General features: G+C 41.9%; 1 protein-coding gene across 1 annotated transcript in view; it reads right to left on the bottom strand.

Annotated features, from left to right (window-relative positions):
• Positions 1-25311, bottom strand: part of LOC139933189 (voltage-dependent calcium channel subunit alpha-2/delta-1) — a 60712-nt gene that overhangs the window by 6164 nt on the left and 29237 nt on the right. The window contains exons 9-34 of the mRNA XM_078282913.1: positions 24506-24556; positions 24177-24276; positions 20581-20739; positions 19985-20089; positions 18398-18476; positions 17698-17747; positions 17494-17583; positions 17272-17346; positions 17097-17177; positions 16648-16722; positions 12407-12478; positions 12021-12092; positions 11129-11190; positions 10475-10551; positions 7053-7113; positions 6791-6882; positions 5454-5535; positions 4691-4753; positions 3954-4057; positions 3347-3436; positions 3160-3227; positions 2985-3023; positions 1960-2031; positions 633-785; positions 431-483; positions 84-139 (exon numbers count right to left, since the gene is read on the bottom strand). Coding sequence (XP_078139039.1) covers positions 84-139; positions 431-483; positions 633-785; positions 1960-2031; positions 2985-3023; positions 3160-3227; positions 3347-3436; positions 3954-4057; positions 4691-4753; positions 5454-5535; positions 6791-6882; positions 7053-7113; positions 10475-10551; positions 11129-11190; positions 12021-12092; positions 12407-12478; positions 16648-16722; positions 17097-17177; positions 17272-17346; positions 17494-17583; positions 17698-17747; positions 18398-18476; positions 19985-20089; positions 20581-20739; positions 24177-24276; positions 24506-24556 — 2081 coding nt within the window. The remainder of the gene's footprint in view (positions 1-83; positions 140-430; positions 484-632; positions 786-1959; positions 2032-2984; positions 3024-3159; positions 3228-3346; positions 3437-3953; positions 4058-4690; positions 4754-5453; positions 5536-6790; positions 6883-7052; positions 7114-10474; positions 10552-11128; positions 11191-12020; positions 12093-12406; positions 12479-16647; positions 16723-17096; positions 17178-17271; positions 17347-17493; positions 17584-17697; positions 17748-18397; positions 18477-19984; positions 20090-20580; positions 20740-24176; positions 24277-24505; positions 24557-25311) is intronic.

The raw sequence follows: 25311 nt of genomic DNA, 5'->3' as shown, positions 1-25311 counted from the left end.
TTAAAATACATCAAAGGATGCGATATGTAGCTAAATATTCTGCTGAAGGTTACAGTTTACACAATCCCGTTTCTGTTACTCACCTGCCTCTAGAAGGTTGGGGAACATGAGACTGAAGAAGAGCTGCTGGAGTATTGACCTAGACAGAGAGAATGACAAAGACGAAATGAGTCAGATAGAATGAGTCAGTAGAACTAATTTACCTTCAGCAGCCAAACACTGTTCAATAACAACTAGACATCTGTCTGAGGCTGGAGTCATTGTTGTTGTAAATGTCATGGGATGTAGCAGTCATTTCTATTTTAATAGCAGATCATAATGCAGGTGGACAGTCATACAGGAAGTGATGCTGTAATGTTCTCCCATGCAAACTCCTACACTAAAGTACAAATGCACCCCCACTCCAATACACACACACCTGCACACTCACCAGGCAGCGCTGGAGGCCCACCAGCCGATACTCAGCAAGTCTGCTATGGTAGGCTGGAGAGAGACGGCAGAAGAAAGTCATGTACTGTCGAGTTCAAATTTCCAAATCTAGCAGTCAAAGTCAAGGAAAATGTGTGAGTGTGTGGGTTTGCAATAATTATCTGTGATTGGTGTGTGACAGCTTGTGTGAGCGAGCATCTCACCACATAGACGGAGCGCGGTCCTGCTGCGGCCTTGCTGTCTTTCTCAGGGTCACAGACAGACTGGTAGTCGTAGGTCTTGTTGTAGGAGTACAGGGAGGTGTTGACCAGGTTGATCATCAGCACAGGGTCCACCTCGCCAAAGAACTGACCTATCTAGACACACACACACACACACACACACACACACGCACACACAGGTATCTGGGTCAGTCAGTAAGACCTGAGTAATGAGGGTTTTAAACAAAACATTCAGCTACTGTATGTCCTGCTGCGATACAAAGACAGTCAAAAAATCCCAAATAAAAAAGATAAGGCTTTGTGCGGAGCGTATACTCTGGGTCAGGAGGTGCTGGAGACTGCAAGAAGATAATCAAAGCTAAAGCGAAAAACTCTACGTAACTCCACTTAAGGCCAAGGACTATGGATTCAATACAAAAAAAGGATCTTTATTGAAGACGAGATGAGCTACGTGTTTCGCATACAGCTTCATCAGGATCATGAGCCTACACATTCCTTTGATGTAAATAAAGATCCTTTTTTGTATTGAATCCATAGTCCTGTGAGTGTGCGATTACAAACACACATATATGTGGAGTTTTTCCCTTTAACTGTCAAAAAATCCTTCATAATCCCATCAAACACCAAATTTATCACTTGCAATGTGAAAAGGAGATTGCGGGATGCTTATACATACATATGCTTAAACTGCACGCAAAACATCAAGACAGTAAAAAGGGTCAAAAGTCAAACAGCAGATGTCCTATCCTGACTGTCATGAAATGTTTCCAAACCCACTGTATATCCTATCATTGACACACAGGGAACTGTAACAGTGGAGTTATCATAGCGGCGATGACCGCTGGCGCACCCAGGGGACCAACTTCACTGCAGCTACCATGACTGACTGGAAAGCCATGAACATCCTCTCTTTGATCCTCCTCCAGTGGCTAGTGTTCGACTTTACTGGAGACATGGATGTACTACTGTCCTGCCGGAGCTTTCAAACGGCTCCACGCCATTGCACCATGCTCATAACTTAGCTGAGTCATAAGACCTTCATCTGACCTCTATAAGTGATTGATGGATTCCTCAGACAGAGGTTAGAAGAGCCAGGTATGGAGGGAGGTTGAGCAAGGCCGGAAATATGATTACAGGCAAAAGCTTTTTTGAACTTTTCTGAGTATGTTGTTTCATGATTTATGTTATCTGATGATTTATACCTTTACCATCACTAATCATCTGGAGGAAGCCAATAGATACATTGCCCTCGCCCAGGTAGACACACATGGCTACGATAAGCTGAAGAGAATGGTTGATGCTAACTCACCAGGGTAATATACTCCTCCTGATTGGACATGAGAAGGAAACCCCCATCGTCCAGGATCACACAGTCCACATGCTGCGGAGTGATAAGGGATAAACAGTCATATATGAAGTGCTTCTTTCAAAAAATGCAATAAATACATTTCTGCTACCACATTTGAAACACCTGAAATTCATCAGTCTATTTTTCAAAGACACAATTTTTTCAGTCTTCAAGAACATAGACACATTTTAATCAAAGGTCTTATCACACCATCATGATTTTATTCTATAAGGCTTTCTATATGGTATGGCAATACCACAAAGACAAAACATATCAGGGAAGATAATCAAGATATGTGGTAAAAATTTGAGGTAAAGTGCAAAAGGATGTGGGTCACTTGTCCTTGACTGACCGCTGACTATTATGTTGTCAAAGCGGTTCAGATGTTCCAAGACTACAACTAGAACTCATTCAATCCTTCAGCCTCTGCTTTGACTCTTGCATGTTTGAATCTAGATTCTTGACTATTGATCATAATTGTGTGTTTTTATGCTGCACAACAAACTGAGGAAATTCATGTTTAATGTAATAATTAATAGTAACCCGTAACATGATTTACTTTAACACCAGCAATCATTTTGTAAGTGCAGGCATATGATTTTTCAAATGGTGAACATTTGATTTTAGAGTGACACTCTTTATATAGTCTCCTTATATCATGTTTCAGTAATTGTAGTATACCGCCACCTGTTGAAACAATGTCTCCCCATCACTGGATTTGCTTACATAGTGATTTGACAGTGAAGACAATTACATTTTTTTTATATATATATAATTTGCTTTTGATATGAGGACAGACAATATGTGACAGCTAAACATGTTATACTGTATGTATTTTGATGCTGTAATAGGATTGTTTATATTTTAGAAAGATAGGAAAGTCTTTAAGAATATATGTGGATATGACCAAAATTTAGCTGTGAGATAAATTCCAGATTGTATCTAAAACAAAATCTACTGTAACGACAAGAGTTTGGTTGCTGTACCTTATCGTTCCTCAGACAGCCACAGATCTCATCTTTGCACTGAAGGGAAAAAAATGAATCGCATAACAAGGAATGAAATACTGTACACTAATAGCTGAAAGTATAACAGAAAGTGTGAAGAGGATTATGAGTGCATACAATACAATGGTGAACAAAATATACAAACATGACTTACATTCACTTTCAATGTAGCGTTCATGAAACTGTTCATCCAGGACGTGACGTTGAGTTTCACTCCCACCACTGCGGAAAAAAACATGAAATAGGGAAAGATACAATTTCAATGACTAGTTAATGAGTCTTTTCACTTGTATTGTGTATGACATGAGGTGACGCCCAGTCTGCTCATTGGCAAGACTGACCTGCTGGTTTGAGTTTTACTTCATCGATGGTGAGGTCCACAGCCTTGCTCACCAGAATACCTGACTCAGAGCCAGACTCCCTGCTCTCTGCTGCAATACAGGAGGGAGATGCAAGGGAAGAGAAACAGCAATCATGGCAATTGCACTGAAATCATGCTTAAAAGTACATGGCAGTGAACATTAAAGCATTTGAATTGTACTTATTTGGAAGAGTCCCAATCGATTGTAAGAAATTCCACACATTTTTATCTGCTTGCATTGTACTCTTGTGCGAGTGGAGTCCATGAAGCCAGTACATGTGTTAATGCAGTCAAGTGTAACTACCGCTAAGTTACAGCCCTGATGTCTGCTAGACAGATCAGTGGAGATAACGGGGAGTATATACGGGGCAAGAAGGGGAGAGGGTGGGGATGAGTAGTGGAGGACACGGAGGGAAAAGGAGAAGGATGAAGAGAGTGGTATCAGAGAGGCCTCAAGAGTGAGATCATTGGCAGCAGAGCTGGAATGACGTCCAAAGAGAGAGAGGAGGATAGGCTTAGTGCCAGACCACACTGAAGATGCTCACGCACACCAAATCACACACACACAAACCCATCGGGAAACTTACTGTTGAAAGATGGAGCGGTGAAAATATAAATTTCATTGTCCAGGGTCCTCTTGTAGAAGCTGGACTCGTACGTCTCGGGATTCTCAATCCACTCTTCCCCGGCGCTGAAAGCGTTAACACACTCACGTAACTTAATATATGGGACCATTATGGGCATAAAACACAGAAGAAATGTGTTTGAAGCAGATGTATTAGAGCAATTTAAATTCAAATCTATAGCCAGACTTTAGTCATCAAAATATGAGTCACACCCAAAGCAATGGATGTATGACATGGATGAGATCCAGTAAAAGCAATAAGAGATTGTATTTCATGTTTTATAGTCAAGAGGAATATGCATCCATCTCCAATTGGAATGTTGTAATCTAACCGAATGGAACGGCTGAGTTTAATACGGATGAAAGTAGCAAAAAAGTAAATTGAGGAAAATGAGCTGCGTTTGGCTGCTGGATATATGGATTTGAACCATGTCCTGTGCTGGCCTGGCAGGCTCTGGGAGTTAATTTGAAAACATCTAATCCTCCATGTTCTGGAAAATAACCCAGTGGAGCAGGTGAGAAAAGTAGCCAGAATTAGCTCAACCTAAGAGTATCCACAGTCCACTGTATCCATTTTCATCTCACACATTTACACCATCAGATATCTGGGCAATAGCTGCTGTGCCGTTTCGCGAGGCCAGAACTAACACTGTCAAGCTATAAGTAAAAGAGAAATTGAGATGTATGAAGGGAGATTACCTTCTGGGATAGACTCTTGTGATCCCTCCATCTGTGGCTACAAACCTGGCCACTATCCCATCCCTGAGAACATGGAAAACACCAGCCAATCAAACATCAAAGTGAATCACAGAGGGAGAAGATCATCATATTGGAAAGAGTGTGCATGTTTGTGAATGCAACATGGCCTTACTTAAGGAACAGGCTGCAGGCAGATTTCAAATCAAATTGTTTTATTCACAGAGTCACTTGTCTCTATATCCTAACGCCGAACAGAGAGCCTGTAATGTGTGTGTTAGCGCGTCTGTGTGTGTGTGTGTGTGTGTGTGTGTGTGTGTGTTTGTGTCTGCATGTTCTTGTGTGTATCAAAAAAGTCTTAGTGTGGATTATTTCAGACAAGTGGGCACACCATAAAGGGAAACACACTGATCTAATTACTTTACCCTCTTCTCAAATCAACATGTCTTGGCAAAGCTCGGTATGGCTGGGTGTGAGACGCATTTTGTGCCTTGTTTCCATCACATTTCATTGGTTGAGCATGATCAAATCACTCAGACCAAAAGAATACAACTTATAAATGGTGCGTGAATAAGCACCAGCTATGGTACAGTGCTGGATGGATGCAACGCAGATGTTTACAGTGTCTAGCATTTTTCTTTTCTTTCTTTACTTTAACAAATTAAGTTTAACACTGTGAAGTAAACAACAGGAACTCTTATTTGCATTGCTCAAATCAGAATCCACAGTATGTGTATAGTGCAGCAGAAATTGGCCGTCAACTCACACTGTCTGTTCCCTCCAAAGTTTAACCAGCTCAGCTGTCAGCCCGGCATCCAGGATCAGTCGACTCACCAGGGACACATTACCTACAGATTAAACAAGGTAAGATGCATTTTAAAAAGAAAACTTCAAAGTTACTCTAACACTCTTTAGTAGAGAACAGTGGTGAAGGGCGTAGTGGTAGTCTAAGGTAACTTTTTTGAGAAGAAGGAGGTTGCCAGTTCAAATCCCTGGACCATTTGGGAAAATCTGGGCAGGGAAAGTGAATCAGTAATGCTTTCAGCTCCCTCAAGAACTACTACTGATGTGCCCTTGAGCAAGGCATTTAACCCATAATTGCTCCAGTGGAGCTGCTCACTGGCCAGCAGTAGAAGTACTGGACAGGCTCCAAGCGTGAATGTGATTAATCGTATGAATGTGAAGTAGGAGGCTGAAAAGGAGCAGGCACGTTCAGCCAAATCCCCTCCCTGGATGAATGAAGGTAAAAAACTAGAGCAGGTTGATCTCATGGCGCTTGTCAGGAAATCATACAGCAGTGAAACCTGTTTTTGTAGGCCGTCTCTGAGCAGCCGTTAGACAGTCAGATAGCATGAAGTGCTTTGTGAGGGATTGGCTGGTGTAGCTTTAGGTGTGAGATGATGCCAAGGTAGAGAGTTCAACCTCCATTTGTCAGGGGAGGTACTTATGAAAAAAGTATAAGAAAATTAAATACTTAACAATGAAATTTTAAGTCTTGCAGCTGAGGGAGGATTTTTAAACATTTTCTTAAGCATTCTGTTAAACCACGTCCATAACTTTTCATAAGCATTCTGTGAACAAAATCGTGAGATCACATTGCATAAACAGCAGCAAGAAAGGCAGAAACTATGTAGAAGTATGTGACTTGACCTTGGATAAGATGGAAGGATACCTAGATCCATTATCTGCATGGTAGTAAGCTACAGTAGGGGTAAGATCCATTAGATGATGACAAATCAAACATCATGAGTCAGTGGAGCATGACAACATGAGGCTTCTAGGAAACTCAGTCGATCAGGCTGATGTCACCGTACTAATCAAATGACCAAAGTGAAGCTCTGACCTTCAGAGGTTGACCATCATGATATCAGAGGAGGGAAATCCACTCTGGCTAACAGCAAAACATAACATGCACGTATACATACACACATGCACTTGCATATCCATAACTACACACTCATAATGACGCAAGTGTTATTGATTTAGGTGACCTTGAGTGGGCCTATGGTATTACGATATTCATAACAATATAATACAGCAGGCTGACATCAGAACTAAGGCATATGTATACAGTGAAATAAAAATAAATGATGGATGACTCACATGCATGTGGAGTGTTCCTGTCAATGTACTGGTTGAAGTCGAGGAGGAACTGGGAGTTGTTGACTGACAACTTCAGATCCTTGCAGTACTCCCTGAAGAAAACAGTACACAATATTGCTATAGTGATCAGTGCATACAGCAACACTAATGAGTGTCTTGCAAAGCTCAACATTTCATCATCTTTTACAACATTTCAATCCGGGACCCCTGTTTCTTCCTGTATATTAAACATGGGTTGTACTGTAGCGTTGTGAACACTCACCTGGGAGCAATGAAGGTGTAACCAAACTCATCAAACTTCTCCGGCTGTATGGTATCCATGGCTTTTTAAAATACAAACACACAAGCTTTAGGACCATCATTTATCAGATCATGGAGTATTCCACAATACATGATCATAGTAATTAGAGTAGTCCTCAGAAAGCTGACAGCTACATACATAAAATGTTGAAAATGCAGTCAGAGATGAATTCAGATAGACTATTCATAATAATAACAATAATAAACTGTATTTATATAGCAGACTAAAAAATATGGATGGCCATGATGGATGGATGGTCATGTTGAATTTTTGGAAATGCTGGTGGTCAGAATAAATGGACACAGTAGCACACATACTATAGCTAACGGTACAGTAGGTGCAGTTGCCTTCAACAGGCTCATGCACGTATACACACACACACACACACACACACACACACACACACACACACACACACTGTTGGACAGATATGAGGTGCTGGATAAAGGTAGAGAGAGTGGATGGAGCTGCAGTAGGGAGGCATAAGAGAATAAAGGACTGAGAAATACTTGCCTTCTTGCCCTGTTGTGACCCCAGAGAGAGAGAAAGAGAAGATATGGGGATTGTAGAGTCAGAAAGAAAAAGGTAATAAAAAAGCATCTGACACATGATGCAAGTCTGTAGCAACTATGTAGCAAAGTAGCAAATAAGTCCCATAGTAGGCAGTACTGTACAGCAGTAAAAGAATGTTCATTTGAGACCCACCAGACAAAATAAAAAGTCTCAAAGGCTTATATGTACATGCTTGTGGAAATGCACAACGGGAAGTGACCAAAGGGAGACAAGAGCATAGGCATGCAATGAAACAATGTGTCCAAAAACATGTTCACAGTCACACACAACTGAAGTAAATGCCTTCCTCTGCCGTGCTGTGTCGTCCCTGGCTTTGGATTTCATTCAAACACCATGCCTAGTCTTTCTTATCTCATAAAAGCATCAATGACCATCATTCGCTGGTCTTTTAAAATGAAGACATCTTGGACATTGCCATTAAAATATAATGCTGTCGGAGTGTGCAGTCTGCGAAATCTATAAGGGCTGAGAGCTTCGACGGGGTCATGGAAATCTGGTGCAGGATGAAACAATGTCCTCCACATAAAACATTACGGGCAGATTCATTGTCATGCTGTCTCTCTATAGACTGGGCAGGGTGGCTCTCTGTCCAGCCGCTTTCTACACCACATATCTTTTCTCTTCTTCCTTGCTCCTCACTTGTCCATCACCATCTCTCTCTCACACACAGATGGACTGGGGCTAATTCAACCCCATTAATAGTTCCCGCTACTAAAAACACAGCATTCCTTTAACATGGATGAAAGACCTGAATTCATCCATCACACCCTTGGCTAGGGAACATCCCTAATGCATTAGGAGGACAAGTGGCTGCAGGAACCACCTACTGGACAAAAGCGGTAAGATGGATCGAGGTATTGGTGGTCTGGCTCCGGACTGAAACTCTAGACGGCTGCACAGAGATCTTTAGTGTCCCACTCTCCCTATCAGAGTAGTCTGTGGCAGTCAGGCATGGTGTGTTACTTTCTTTAACAGGCCCGTAAACGTTCTGACAGCCTTTATGGCACACTGACAGACTCTTTATGGCAGAGAGGGAATGATACAGAGGCAGAAACATCCAGTCAAAATCTCATCTGCTCGAATAACTGCTCCATCAGCCGTTTATGCTTTATGGCATCACATCAAAGTTACAAAAAAATCCACTAAAGCCAGATGGCTATGTGCTGAATCCAGTCTTTCTCCACTAATTATATTCCATGATCAAAGAGCCCATCCACCCATCCATCTCTAAAGCCATCATTAAGCATTCATACTCCAGAGTCATTCTTTCAGTCTTTCTTCCATCCATCCATCCATCCATCCATCCATCCATCCATTCGGGATGGGACGGTATATCAAAATTCAATATTGTGCAATACAAAAAAAGTCAAAATGAATCACGATATTAGCTCCATTTTATTCTGCTGTAGTAATCACAAATGAGACGGTTTGACCATCACAATTTCACAACCTCTCCATCAAAATTATATTATGTGTGCTTTGTAATGACATTTTTAAATTGCTGTTTACATTCTAACAAGCCAATGCCATTGCTGGAAAGATTTGTGGCTCAGAAATAAACATAATTCTGCACAGCCATACATTGTTGTCATTGAACTTTTATTTATTACATCGTATCGTGGTTGTATCGAATGGTGAACCCCATATCGCGCATCGAATCGAATCAAATTGTATTATGAGATAAGCATATCGTCCCATCCCTACCATCCATCCATCCATCCATCCTTTACTTCCATACATACACATATGAAAAGTAACATGCAAACAGAGAGGGGAAGGCAGACAGGATTGTGCAGTGTAGTAAAGGGGAGCATTGCTTGGCAGGAGAAATACAGAAGAATAATGACTACTTGCCCCAAGAAGAAGCTGTAAGATTCCAACATAGAACAGGACAGGAGAGGACACAAGGGAGAAAAACTTGTATCAAAATCAAGTTGGAATAAACAGAAAGAAGTATGATTGTTTGCACACCTGCTTGTGTGTGTGAATGGGTTGTCTCCCTGTGAGTTATGAGCAACTATTAGCTATGTTCATTGCTGTCAGGAGAAGCAGGCAGAGTGCAGCACACAGTGAGAGTGAGCCTGGGAAGCACAGCCAGAGGAAAAAAAACTATAAATTGGAGAAGAGGAGAAGGAAGGGAGGAGGTGAGGGATACTAGGAGGGAAAAAGAGAAAGAGGTGAAGACAGCTTTACAGCCCAGAGGGGGGGGGGGGGGGAGAGGGGGAGAGAGGGGGAGAGAGAGAGAGAGAGAGAGAGAGAGAGAGATGCAGGATCCAGAGAGGAGCCTAACATGCTGTGGGTAGCATGTTATCCTGTGCTAGCCTTCAGAAAGAAAAGGTGGAGTGAAAGAAAAGAGAGCGGGGAGAGATAGAATCGGACATTTGAAACATAGTGGAAAGGGTGGGGCGCAGTGAAAAAGTTTGGAGGGAGAGAGGCGATAACGAGCCTGGGGAGGAGGTAAGGGAGGCTTTGTCTGCTCCCAAGCCAAGAGGAGGGCCAAAAGAGGGGAGTAGAGAGGGAGAGAAGAGAAAGAGCAAGCAGCAGACAAGATCAAAAGAGCCAGTGTTTGGGCTGGGTGTGTGTGTGGGAGTGCAGGGCAACTGACCAGTGGGTTACACTACAAAGGAAAAGCACTGTAGAGACCAACTGATCTGATGAGCAAATACAAAGGAGCGGTTCCAGCTAGGAGCACAAAATATAAAGCAAGTGGAGCTACTGGAGGATATGACCCTCAGAATGTATACAGTGTGTATGCAGCTTGTTGCTCACTGCTGACTGTATGGCAACATGACGGCATACACCATACTCACATGTAGCTTGCTTGATGTCGTCGTTGTGTTTGGCTTGAATGAAGTGTTCACTGTATTTAGGCAGAACAAGGGCCAGGCTGGAGAAAAGAACATGAATTAAATGAATGAAAACATAGAACTTTGGGGATGGAGGGTGTTTGGGAGAGTGACTTGTTCGGAAAACTGATGATCACTTATGTGCAGTCCAATAAATGCTTTTAGTCACAAAAACAATAATAAAGCTATTTTATATTTCCACATTTTTACCTAGAGGTGGTAAAAATGTGGGAGAAGTCTATGGTTCAGATTAAAAATGGTTATACTGTAATTTAACAAATGCTATGATAATGCAAATTTGCATGAAAATGCAAATGCCTATTACATAAATATTATTCAGCATGTTCAATGACAAACAAAAAAAAAATCTCTTATATGTAGTATCTTATTCAACAAGGAGATGCTGAACACGTTTCAGGCCATAATATGTTAGAGACTAGAGAGTGACCCCTATTGGTTTAAATGGTGTCCTCCATCGACTGGAGAACTCTCAGTAGGTAATGGCAGTAAACACAATAAAAATGTTCTTTAGTGCCATAATGAAACATATGATAGTATTATGGATTAATAGTACAACACTGGTGTACAGTATCTGCCCATGTGGCTGAGACGGCTCACCTGTAATCTGTTCCATTGACTGGTGCCCAGGTGTAGGTCCTGACTCCTCTATCTATGTACTTCTGTCAAAGACGATACACAAAGATACTGACATTCAGAACTGTTCACAAGATTGTTATGTAATGTTTCATGGCATAGGAACAACACTGGAGGCTCCAGATTTTGATCTAGGCTATAGAAAACCTTCATATTGGATAAAACTATTCTTAAATTAAATCTATTGGATAAAACCTTCATCAGTCTATTAGATAAAACACTTCATACTATCAGTTTATTAGATAAACCCTTTATCAGTCTATTAGGTAAAACCTTCATACTATCAGTCTATTAGATAAAGCCTTTATCAGTCTATTAGGTAAAACCTTCATACTATCAGTCTATTAGATAAACCCTTTATCAGTCCATTAGGTAAAACCTTCATACTATCAGTCTGAGACACATGTTACATATTAACTATTTAAACGGACTGGTACTTAAATATTTTTTGCATTGGCTGAAGCAGTTACAGGTAAGAGATTATAAGTAACCGGAAGAACTGCAGTGTTGTCACATCTTATTTTAATGATTTTAAAATACAGTATATTGATATTGCTCACTTCTCACTGCATGAAACACTGCAGTGTAGATACACTGTTACACCAACCCTAAGACAGGAAGGGCAACCAGTTGTTTGAGAGGCACATCTTTTGTGTTACAAATTACAGTTCTGTTTTACAACTTTTACAACAAATTTGAGAACAACATTTGAGTACACTGCAGCACTGCTGCAGACTAGGTGCAGGATAGATGAATGGTGGGAGACGTCTGCAAATGGATCATAATTAAACTAAAGGTCTTGGAGTTTGTGGGACCTCAGGATAGCATGCTGTATAAGCCACTCATTCTCCCTTACCTCATCCTGAGTCTTCACCAGAGTCTCAATGGTCTGTTCGCCTATCTCACCATCTATCATCATTCTCCTGATCTAGAGAGAGAGAGAGAGAGAGAGAGAGAGAGAGAGAGAGAGAGAGAGAGAGAGAGAGAGTGAGGGAGTGGATTTTTAGCCTCATTGGGTCTGATTCATTGGGTATCCGCTGATTTGAAAAATCTCATAACTAGTTAGTGACAGTAAGTAAATCACAGTAGGGGACTGATCATGATAGCTTTATGAGGAGACATGAGACATCCGGCACCTGGGTGCCTGTCTGTGCGCTCATCCACCCTTGTACCTTTGCTTGAGTGTGTGTGTGTGTGTGTACATACGTGTGTGTAATGGTCCATGTGTCTGTGCATACATACCTCCACTTTGATGTCATTCTCCAACTCAGCATCCAGAAAGTCGAGGGTGACAGGTTCCTGGAATTTAGGATTCTGAGGAAAGGATGATGAGTTTAGCCGGAGATATGAGTCAGCACAATACTATACACACATCAACTACATAATGACACATTATCAGTATAAACAAATCAGAAAAAAATCCTTTAATGTAGGCCTATTGCAAGTTGGAGTGGTTTATTTCAGCCATTTAGCTGGAGGCAAATGTTATTATGTCATAAACTACTTTCATATAAGTCTATCTGAAGCCTGCTGAGTTGTTACAGTAAAATGTTATAAAATGCAGTAGACCATTTAACTGTTGTTATTCAGAGTCGGGCTCTTACCATGGCAGTTGGCCACAGAGAGAAATACTACTCCGCATCTTTCTAACGCAATTCCATTAAATGAACATATACTATAGTAGACTGTACTTATTTGAGCCACAATGTCCAATTGTGTTCAATTCAGGACTGATGCCAATCATCATTTCCCTTGACTCATGAATCTAATCAACTCCAGGATATCGGAAAATAGAGGGTAACAGATGGCAGCCTCTTGACAACAGATCTGTAATACCAGGCCCAGCTGAATCAGATTTGATACAAACTGACACTAGACCCTATTAATGTCCTCTCTTAAAAACTCTATACGTCTGAGTGGGTTTATGGTGGTATAAAATGGTAGCAGTAATATAGTGCTTCTCTATAAAACAACAGTACATGGAATCTGATACTAGTCTGTCCTGCAGAGCGTTTGTTCACTAGACCTTACAGGGAAAGTTCACTAACTCTGTTCTGTAAGACAAACTTGCTGTGACACAGCAGGAGCATATTGGTGTTGATGCACAGTGTGTCTAGATAGTAGATGTTGGATTTCTTGTTTTTATTTGTACATATGCAAGCAAAGTGTCTCTGAAAGTGAATGAATATGTATGTGAGCTTTCAAGGGAGGGATAGAAAGAGGGACACAATCTTGTCTGCCATCTGGATCTTGCAAATTGTAATTTCATTTCACAGCAAAGGCCCAAGTTGCGATTTGACAATGAACTAGATGGAGTGTGAATCAGTATATGGACGAGGAAAACAATGAATGAAACAATGAATAAATGAATTAAATGACAAGAATTGAGTTCCTTACATTTGATGATTAGCGAAAGGAAAAATGGAGAAGCAAAGGAAGATGATGAAGATGAAGCATCTCAACATGAAAATGAGAAAAGAAAGAATAAAAGATCAAGAGTTACAACACTGGCGGTACAGAATGAAACATCAAACATGCACAACAAAAGAAGGAGAGAATGTGAAAAGAATGAAAATGTGAATATGGCATAGCAAAGAGAAAAAAAAGATCAATTGAGGAAGAAAGAGATAGAAAGAGAAAGCGACGAGACGAGAGAGAAGGAATGAGTGAGAGAAATACTGTATGTGAGCGGGAGATTCGGTGAGGTAGGCCGGGGTGAGAGATCAAAATAAAACGGGGAGGGGATTTCTGTGATGAATACGAAATGTGTTTTCTGTACAAATGTAATCAAATACAGAAAGAGCCAAGAAGGAGAGAGGAGGGGGAAATGTTCAAAGGACCCAAGGTCACCATCAGCATTCCCACGCTCTCCCATTTGCTTGAGCCAATGAGATGATGAGTGATTGGCAGCTGGCCCTCCCGTATGAGAGCCTTACACACACAGCCCAGGGGGTTGATGGGAAAAACTAATGCTGCTTCACTAGAATGCTGCATTGTACTGAGAGAATCACGGTAATGTTCGACAATGCCTGTCTATGTGTGTGTGTGTGTGTGTGTCTTATAGCACTGCAGCTAATGATGAATGTTGATTTGTATTCCCATTGCATATTCTCTACTATCTGTTTGAGTAAAGACAAACCTGCATTTCCAAAACGAAGACAAGCTTTCATGATCCTTATATATTAGCTTCAACGTTTGTGTTTTCCCATTTCAATTATTTTAATTGTGAAATCGTTCAGTGTGATCGCGACCTTTAGGATAACGTGATGTCGCATCCACCATAAACCATCACTGCCGACTATCACGCTCGTTGAGGTAGGTGCTAAAAGTGAAGGTTAAGTGCGTGTGTGTGTGTGTGTGTGTGTGAGAGAGAGAGAGAGAGAGAGAGAGAGAGAGAGAGAGAGAGAGAGAGACTGGCTCATTTCTCAGGAAACTCTGGCTTATCACCGGCATCTGTCACTTCCTCTCAGTCCCACCCCTGTCTCACACAAACATGAACACACACACACACATGCACACACACACACACACACACACACACACACGCACACAGCCACACACACACACTTATGTAACATTTCCCATGTCAAAAAAACAAACAAGCAAACAAACAAAAAAGTGATCATTAAAGGCAACAGAAGAAAATACCATCACTTCAGTTTGGGGAATTCCATGCCAAGCAGGAGGTAAAATAGGGACTAAAATGATTTCAAAACTCAATAATTTTGCCTATTATTCCCTTAAAAGCCCTTTCATGAAGTGATGGTAGCCGTGGTTCTATGGTGACTATTATTTCTATTGGGAATTCAATCTATTGCACTACTATACAGGAAACTCAACATATTTAATAGCTATTATAACTAGTGTAACTATTTACAACTACTTCTGTGATCTAGCTCTACTTTGTCTCACCTCATGGAAGGTGACAGCATACTTATTAGTGAGCCTGAGCTTCCTGTTACGGATCCTTTTCTAGCAGGAAGATCATGGAAAGATGCAGGGCGGTTCAGTGGGAGAACAACTTCACATTGGAGAGGTTTGTCAAGGCCTGTTTCAGCACAGCCACAACCACAGGAGTCTACCATTTTCAAAACATGCCGTCTCCCTGATAGATGTGACTACCCAAACTACTTTGAACATTTTCTTTGAAAGTATTTACACATAAACAGCCACGTCTGTGCACATTTACTGTACAAACACACATTCATGTACACACACACACACACACATATCCGCACACACTGGCTGAGTGTGTGTTGCATTGGTCAGGGTTAAGTGTCCCAGCCTGGGTGATGAGATTGGATCCATGAGTGTGTGTCTTTGTGGATTAAAGTGTGAAGAGCTGTGGCGGGATGGATGGGATGTGAGTGTGTGTCCTCAGGGATCCACCCTCTGAGATCCAGAGGGGCCCCCTCAGAGCGCTACGACCCCAAACACAAAACTCAGGCCTGGGCAGCACATGGCCGGCCACTCCGCGGCCTGTCAAAGCCATGCTTGCCTAGGGCTGATGGCGATGAGCTGGGGCGGGACTTTATCGAAAAGGTGGTTTGGGACCCCTTGCCGGGTCATGGCTAATTCCTGCTAGGTCGCATCTTAATACCTGCCGGTGGCTAGAAGTATTGTTGCATTTATTTGTGGAGTTGTAAGAATGCTCAGAGGTCTTTGGCAGGTCAAGACACGCAGTACCGAGTGTGGCAACACTGACATTTTATCATAACTTGGGACTGGGTGAAATGTTGGGCTACACAAAGAAGCTCTTCACTGAGTGCGTTTAAATGCACATTATTATTCTGAATATAAGCCTTATCCCGGCTGAGGTCTTAGTCAGGATGTGCCGTTTACATGTGGTAACTCATAAACGCAATATTTGAATATCCTGAATATATAAACGGAATAGTAATGTGCATTTAAACACACTCACTATTATAAAAACAGTTCAATCTGAGCTGCCCTAAACATAATTCATATCATTCTAATGATCTTTGACAGCTTATTTGTGAGACAAGTTTCTGACTTAGTCCGAGCAACAGCATGGTATGGTCTCAAGGTGGAACAAATGTGAATCCTGTTTTAGGGTGGACTTTCACTTTAAAATGCATTATCTGTACTACGTGCCACAGAGCCTCTTTCTATGCTTCATTCTAAAACATATATGCCCGTTTGCTGCCAAGTCTACATAACTATTATATCTCACATGGTAATGAGCGACCTTCTAGCTGACATCTGAGGACTGATGATATCAAGTCATACTTTAAGTGGGGAATGAATTCTCTTTACGAAGATTGATGAGGTGACGGCACATGGAAAAGTTTGAAAAGAGCCTGCGCCATCTGCTAGCCTGCATATTATTCATTGAATGGAAAGCTAATACAGTCTATCCAAGCAGTTAGCGTGTAACCATGTGGGATATTCAGATTACAATATAATGTTTCAAGACACAGATATGAGCCAAATAAAGTGATGCACAGGGGCACATGTCATACCTTTGGCTGGAGATTGGGGTGGAGCAGGACATAGCCATTGGGATCAATAGCAAAGTAATATCCGTTAGGGCCAATCTGAGGAACAAAGAGGAGGAAAATGAATTCTTCATGTCCAGAAATATGACATCTTGGCGTGTACAGTATATGATGGTGAGGCAACTGGTAATGGCTGTTAATAAGTGCATAAAAGAAGGCCTCAGTGGTCTTAAAAACACAAAGAATGTAATGTGCAAGGAAAGGGGTGTAGTCAACTATTGGGACTTATTCATTTGTGGATGGTTTCACAAAGATGTCAACACAGAATGACACATCTAATGGAATCACATCACTCACTAACTGCTCCAGAGGGAGAAAAACACACTGTGCAGGGATATCACAACTGACTTGTTTTGATAAATGTGTTTGTTTGTGTGTGTGTGTGTGTGCGTGTGTATGTGTGTTAAACTCACTGTGAAGCGTGGCGTGAGCTTCTTGATGTCATCCAGAGACACATCAATCGCCATTACCCCAAGAATCAACTGATTCTGGTGCTGAGAGAACGTATGAGAGAAAAGGATGAGAAGAACATATGCATGGGCTCCTACTGTTGACCCCACCCACCATGTGTTCATGCATGTACTGCACCTCTCCATTCTGGTCATCTTTGGTCTTGGTCTTATTGAAGACAGGCAGAGTTCCAGTGATGACCAGACCCAGTTCCTGATGGAGACACCAACAGAAACACACATGTTACTCTACCAGGAGGAATGTTTCTGTGTGGAGTAAACAAGGCAGAAAGAGGGGCAAGTTAAAGGTCACTGAATTGGTGAAGAGGATTATGGGACACAGGAGCAAGTGATGTCATACCAGAGCATCGAGGTAGACATTAGTCCACTGGACTTGTTTAGCCTGCTGGTCTGCCAGAACCATGGGCCTTCCCAGCACATCCAGGTACTCCTAAATCGCACATTCTCACACCGTCAAGACATGATTGACACTTCCATGCTCACAGAATGTACTGTACAGTAAGTGCAGGATTCATCTTGAAATGATAAAGTATGTTAACATCACCTGTGTGTTTATTCTGATGGCTCCGATGGAAGGAATCTCATAGAAGTAACCTGGAAGAGTGAATAGATTAGCACACACAATCATTTCTCACATGCTATCATTTATCACAACTGTACACAATAGAAACCCAACAACAGGGAGCAAAGGATACAGGAGCCCAGTTAAATAGTATTTGCAAGTAATATTTAGTGTTCGTTTCAACCTGCTTAGAGTACTAAATGGGTGTGGTTTATTATACCATGACCATTCACATAGAATCAGGTCAGTTCAGAAACTTTCCATGTGTGATGGAATACTTTATTGATCAGCGTAGGGAAATGTTCTCTTCTCTTACACGCCTCCACAGGGAGGTTAGAGTGCCGACGCACCACAGCTTGAGCTGGTGGGGTTTCAGTGATCTGGTCAAGGACACTTCAGCAGGGAGGATGCTCGCCGACAAGGAGACTTAAAGCCAGCTTTAAGCTTAAGGGATGGTCTCCTTTCTCACTTCACCACTCTGCCTGTGACTGTCTAAAATAGTACTCAGTATATTGTCCTGTGCTGGACATCCCACCCTTCTGGCACCTAACTAGGTTAAAACAAACCATAAGATGTATTTGAAAGTAGTATTGAGACCAGGTATGCTATAGAGCACAACCTTATAGAATACATGCACTGTAATTAACAACAACAATCCTCGGTACTGACGCCTGTGCTGTACCTTTGTTGGAGCAGGCCATCCACTGGATGGGTCCTTTGTCATAGTTGTGCTGTCCGACAGAGAAGGTGAAGATTCTCACCTGGAACACAAGAGCAAATCCAACAGCATTTACACTGGGTCGACCTGAGGTACTGCTGAAAAAGATTCTTCATGTTTTAGCAAGAAAACAGCTATATCCTTCTTTTTCTTCATATAATTACTTTCAGTTACAGTACTTAAGGACTGCCTTGTCTCCAGCATGATATTATTATATACTGTATGACATATATCATGTTGAACAGCCAAACTGAAATTGATTACAAAAAAATATTTTCTTAGCATTATCTACAGCCATTATTAGCAATTATTTCAACATGCCACAATAAAAATACATTCGATGTATACCTTATATACCTTATCAAGTCATATTTTACCACTTATCCATGATAAAGCTTCAGGGGAAGGAAATGCAGTATGCCTTCGCCTTTGTAAGCGCAAGTTATTATAATACAGCGATATGTTAACTGGATCTGTGGAAAAGTTAACCTGCTTATCATCCTTCAAGATGAATTTGAATAAATCACCCAGTAGGATTAATCAACACATCTCTACTTTCAGCTCTGATTTGTAGGCATTGCTAAACAATCGCAGAAGAAAAGTGTGATACACTTTCAGTTGTCCTCTCAAGTGTGTCGTCATTTCAGGGCTTTCAGATTCTGTCCGGATGGGATTTTTGGATCCAGTTTGCTTATCATTCTGTTCTTAAAATGGGTCAAATAATGTAAGATGTATGTGATAATGTAAGAATGACATACAGTGTTAGTATATATTTTCCCCCATGACCGAATTTTCAAAAACATATTTTGCTTTTGGAATGTGATTTTTTTTTTCTTCTTCAAAACCCATCAGAATCCACATATAAATCTATCCACAATAAATATATCCACAAACATATAAATGCATAGAGGAAGAGGAACCCTCAAAATCAAAAATAGTCAATATTAGCGTTGGACATAGTTAAAGGCAATCATATTACACCCTTATTCATTTTCATGTTAGATTGAAAAGGGGCAGGATGCGGAATCCCTTATCTGAGTCCAAAAAAATATGTCACACTTGAGAGGACATTAATAAAATAAGGGAAAAAAGCACCCTATAAAATATTCTTCAAGCTTGCTGTGAACATCCATCCAAATATATAGAAGTGTGTTATTTTTTGCATTGATGTTATATTTTCTCTCCATTTACAATGAGTGATGCTGAAATGTGTGTAATCTGCTTATATTGTGTGCATGTGTGGGTGTGCGTGTGCAAGAGTGTGTGTGTGTGTGTGTTTAGCGGTGTGTAGGAGCAGGGCGGCATACAGAAAAACTCATCTGCCTTCCATCTGTGTAAATTTTTAGGTAAGGAGGATGTGCAAACGGAAGTTGAAACCCACAGGGAGCTCCAAAAAGCTGAGTCTAATAAAAACGACGACGGGAGCACATCCACATAGATAAAAGCAAACAATTCACTCTACTGTATCATAAGCCACAGTCTGTGTGTGTGTGTGTGTGTGTGTGTGTGTGTGTGTGTGTGTGTGTGTGTGTGTGTGCGTGTTTAACCTACCTTCTTGTCAGCATTATATTTCTCCAGTATGGCCTGAGCTCTCTCCTCTCCTCCATCAGTAAACAGCATGATAATCTTGTTGCAATTGGCTCTGCTCACATTTGTCTAGGCAAAGCAAATCCATGTTTTTGTCACTCATGTATGATTCATTTTTAATATTCATACTTCTTATCTAACCAGACCTATTGCAATAACACATTACCATACACATTACCATCTATCACAGCACTAACATTCTGTAAAATACCATACTGGGACTTTCTCACTCAACCATATTAGCAGCTCTTGCACTGTAATACAACCTCACTCAACAATATTGCTCTTGCCACTGCAGGATGGTGATTAATCTGAGACAAGTTGAAGGAAAATATTGCTAAATTGTGTGTCTAGATTTGAGGTGACATATTCAACCAGCAGATGGCAGTGAAAGATAATAATCTGCTGTTGGAAATATGGAGGCCTCACAGGTAACATTCATTCAAGACTTGTTTCAGCCCTCTCTGTGCTCTCTCTCAGTTTAACTTATGTGCATGGAGAGATAATGTGATGACATAACATGTTTTTGCATGAGCAGAAAAGGGGAAATGCAATCTTACCGCAGAGAGCTGCTCAAAAGCGAACTCAAAGCCTTTTGTGTAGTTTGTAATTCCTTTGGCGGTGATGTTCTGGACAGCATCCTTCAGAAGCTTCTTGTTCCGCACGTTGGCTTGAACCAGATGGTCGAAACACGCCGTCTTGTTCACCCTGGTGTTGAACTGGGAAACAGAGGCGAGGAGCTGTAACCTACAAATTATTCCCGTCATTACAATATGTATGCATATGTATACAAATGATATGCAATGATGCAAGGTTATATACACAACTCACACACACACACACACACACACACACACACACACACGCACACACACAGATATACACACACACACACACTCACACCTGGCCTTGGCTATTATCAGGCAGTGGTAAACAGACACATTCATCAAGTCCCACTAATTGCTCCACATCCTAGGAGCTCAATGATCTGGTACCCATGGAAACAAGATTCCGCTATATGAGAACGAGTTTAGGCAGCAACACCGTCTTATTAAAGGTGAGACCCCCTCATTCTCACCCCACCCCACACACACACACACACACACACACACACACACACACATTGCCCAAAAATAATTAACCAAAACACTGCCTGTCACTGCCGGTATTGAGTTGGGATCCAAGTCAACAGATGTTCCATCTATTCATTGTTCAAAGATCTGAATAACTGTATTGTACCTGTTAGATTGGCCAGGTGTCAACTGACAGGACGGGTACAAAGAACTGACATGAAAACAATGAGTGCCAATATTATAATGTGGCATATAGAATAAAATAGAATAGAATAGCATGTAATAATGGTGTAGGAAGGACATGGGGCAGCAGAGGAGTAAACCAGCACCTCTATTGTGTTGCAGAACTCTTCTAAAACAATACTGCACCTCATCGATCTCAACTAATCAATGTGTCTCTGTGAGACGGCCAATAGGGAGGCTGGAAACAGTGATCTACAGAGACAAGCAGGGAGGCAAAAAGAGCCCTGACCGTGTGTGTATGAATGTGTGTGTGTGTGTGTGTGCTTCCAACGAGCCTGACAGCCTTGAAGTTCCTTTTCCGACTGACAATAACAGACATACACGTCTCTATTGGACTGGAAGGCAATATCACGACGGCTCTAGTCTGACAAAAAGACTGAATCAAGGAGACAGCACACGCACACACACGCACGCACACACACGCACACACACACACACACACACACAAACAAAAACATGCATGCACGCACGCATGCATGCACGCACGTGCGCACACACACAAAAAGGAAGCTCACATAATTGCAAACACAGACCAGACGGGGATCTTTTATCACATAATCTATTAAAAGGAAAGAGAGGAAGGTGAGAGGGAAGTGTGGGAAGGTGAGGAACAGAAAGTGAGAGGAAGAAGACAGAAAAAGAGAATGGGGAGGGTGTGAATACAGGATTTAAAGTGTGTGTCTGATATAGAAAAAAACTCCCATATGTGCGATACATCAATCATGCACTGATTAGAAGTATAGTTTCTTAGAGAAGAAAATAAATAAATAAAAAAATGCACATAGTTTAGTTAGTGAAAAACACATTCTCGCTTTGTGAGATAAAATATAGTGTTACTGGGTGTGCCGATGGTTGCAGGCAGATATGAATAAAATCTATTGCAAATTCCCTTGTTCCCTTGTGATCCTATTACAACAGCTCCTGTATCTGTGTGTGTGATGGTCCAGGCTTTGGGAATGGATTAGCGATGACACAGGAGAGAAGGCTAATCTCCAAGCCCTAATCCCGGCGGACTCGCTGCTACTCTGGTTTGGTTCTGTTATATCCCACTATGCCCACTGGACTGACACTGGCTAACAGCACTGACACCAGCTAACACGGATGAATTGGCTGGATAAAAGTGATGGAGGCACAGCGAGGGAGGAGAGGGAGAGAGGCAGAGGGAAAGAGAGAGAGAGAGAGAGAGAGAGACGGAGACACGGAGAGAGAGAGGAGAGAGAGAGAGGGAAAGAGATAGATAGAGAGACAGAAAGAGGGGGAAGGAAGAGCCATCAGCATTCCTCTGACCTACCACAGCTGTTGAGGAAGTGTGTGTGAGCATCTTCCATGACCAAATGCCAACTTAGTCCCTGGGCTGCTGTTAATGAGGAAGGATTTATGGGTAATATCAGAGATTAATGATTTAGTGTCAGGTTACAACACCCTCAGGGCCGGACACGGGGCTGTGTGTGTATGTGTGTGTGTGTGTGTGTAGCTGAGTGAATGAGAGCAAGACATAGAGAGAGACTGAGAGCGAGAGAAAGAATAATGACTTTTGGTGGGGTAGAGAAGGTAGTGACTACTGGTGATTTACGGTTCACTGATTGATCTGGTGAGTGGGAAGACCAAGACAATTAAAGACCACCAACACATCCAGGGGGCCTTGCAGCTTCCACACACCACCACATCCACTGCACTCCCCCCAGCTGCATGATATCATACTTTGAGAGGTCAGGACTTCCAGAAAAACTCAAAACTCAGTTGAAGTGCACTCTTTCTGAGCTAATCTCCCTCGTTCTGTCTCTTTTTCACACACACACACACACACACAGGCAGACACACACACACACACACCGAGCTCCCTGACAGATTCCAATAATTGCACGTCTTTGCAGAATCAGAAGTCCACCGTGAAACAGAATACATTGTGTCCAAGACAAAGGGTCCCTGGGGAGGGGAAACGGAGAGTCTGAGCGGCTGGCTTTGTGCTCGGAGAATGAAGACAACTCCAATCTCTATAAAGACCCATCACGATAAACACCTCCACAGGCGCCCATCTCCACCGCACACAAATACCCCGACCGGCTCTTTCCGAGTGTAATCACAAGCGTGGAAGGCCCAGAATAGATGGTCACAGAATGAGAGAGTGGAGGGAGAGAGAGGAGCGCTTGAAGAGATCGGTGGGTGAAGAAAAGGAGAAATGAAGGGAAGCAAAAGGGGGGGAAGCGATGAATAGAGGCAAAGTTGCGATCTAGAGGAGAGAGAGAGAGAGAGAGAGAGAGAGAGAGGAGAGAGGGATATACAGGGGGAATGGGGAGATCATTCATTGACGGAAAGAGATGAATGGGAGTATATGGTCAAATGCTGGGAGGAATTGCGTGACTGAGCGATGAAAGGAAAAAGTGATGGAGAGATTGAGAGGGTGATGGATGAGTGTTTCCCCGGGTTCACTGACTATAGGCACTCTCGTCAGAGGGGGAGTTTTAATCCCTTTTGGAGCAATGGGACACGCACACACACACACACACGGGTAAGGGGTGGGGGCAGAGTTTTAATCCTGTCCACCAAATAGAGCAGTGGGTATTTCATTAAAGGCCTGTTTCAGGGTGGCCAGCCCTAGAGAAATCCATATTTCATTACTTCTCATCCATCTCTCTGCCTTACCTCTACCTCTGTGTGTGTGTGTGGGTGTGTCTGTCCATACGTTCACGTGTGTGCGTCCGTTCATGTGTGTGTGTGTGTGTGCGTTCTGAATCTCTCTGTCACTCTCCATATCATTTCTCCTCGCGCAGCTCATTCCCTGTTTGAGTCACGCAAAGCGGCCCGCCTATTCTCGATGAAGCGGAGGTGTTAACACTCACGTAAACGACGTTGACATAGTCGTCGTCAGACAAGGTCTCCAGCATCTCACTGACAGAGGTCCTGATCAGTTTGAGAGTCAGGCCAGACACACTGCCACTCCTGCAAGAAAAGAGAAATACCTCACATCATCTCACTGCAATCTGTCTGTTTCAGTTAGCATCCACTGAGGTTTTGCCAACTGTAATTAGGACTTCTCTGCCTTGGGAAATACATTATCTGACAACAGTAAAACAAAAAAAAAAAGGCATGCCTTATAATCAGGGGAAATCATGACTGAGATAGGATAAGGCTACGGATCAATGGAAGATGAGGTTATCAAGGAACTCACGCGTCCACAAGGATTAGCATATCTTTGGGTGAGGCTGCTCCCTGGATGTACCTAGATAGACAGTAATCAATGAGAACACAAGTTAGACTGAGACACACACACACACACACACACACACACACACACACACACACACACACACACACACACACACCCTGAACACCAGAGTTGCGGGAAAAACCAGCAGCATAACTATGACTTCCAGAATCACATTACTTTGAGATAACACGTTACTTTCCAAGTGAGAAAAAAACATGTTTTCAACACAATACTTTTCAGTCATATTTCTTCCAGAGAGTGTCTACACATCTACTAAAAGCCAGACTGCTGAATTCATTCTATCACCCATTTCCTCTTGTCATAAAACCCCAAATCAAAGGAAGATGGCAGTTGTGGTGTCACTCTGATGTGGAAAGAGAATAGCATTTTTGTCTTTTTATACTACTGTAAATTGACTGATGAACAACATGCCTCATTTTCAACACAGACAATTTAAAACGTGATGTGATGAACAATATCACACCATTACTCCCCATGGGAAAGGAATACTGTTTGTTTGTTTGTTTATTTAAGAAGGGACAATACACATTAATTAACATGAGCACTTAAGTCCATCATGTAAAAGTGCCAGATTTAGCCGTACAGGCTAGTTTTCATCTGCAGTCCCTGGCAGGTTGATGGCATATAAAAAACATTAAGAGAAAACATACAGGAACACATAGGCACATAAACACATAAGCACAGACAAACACACATAAACATAGACAAATAGTAAGACAATGATATAACCACTACTCCAGATTATG

Source organism: Centroberyx gerrardi, chromosome 4 (assembly GCF_048128805.1).
Source record: "Centroberyx gerrardi isolate f3 chromosome 4, fCenGer3.hap1.cur.20231027, whole genome shotgun sequence".
NCBI lineage: Eukaryota > Metazoa > Chordata > Actinopteri > Beryciformes > Berycidae > Centroberyx > Centroberyx gerrardi.
Note: the sequence above shows the minus strand (reverse complement) of the source record. Positions and strands in the feature narration are given on the sequence as shown.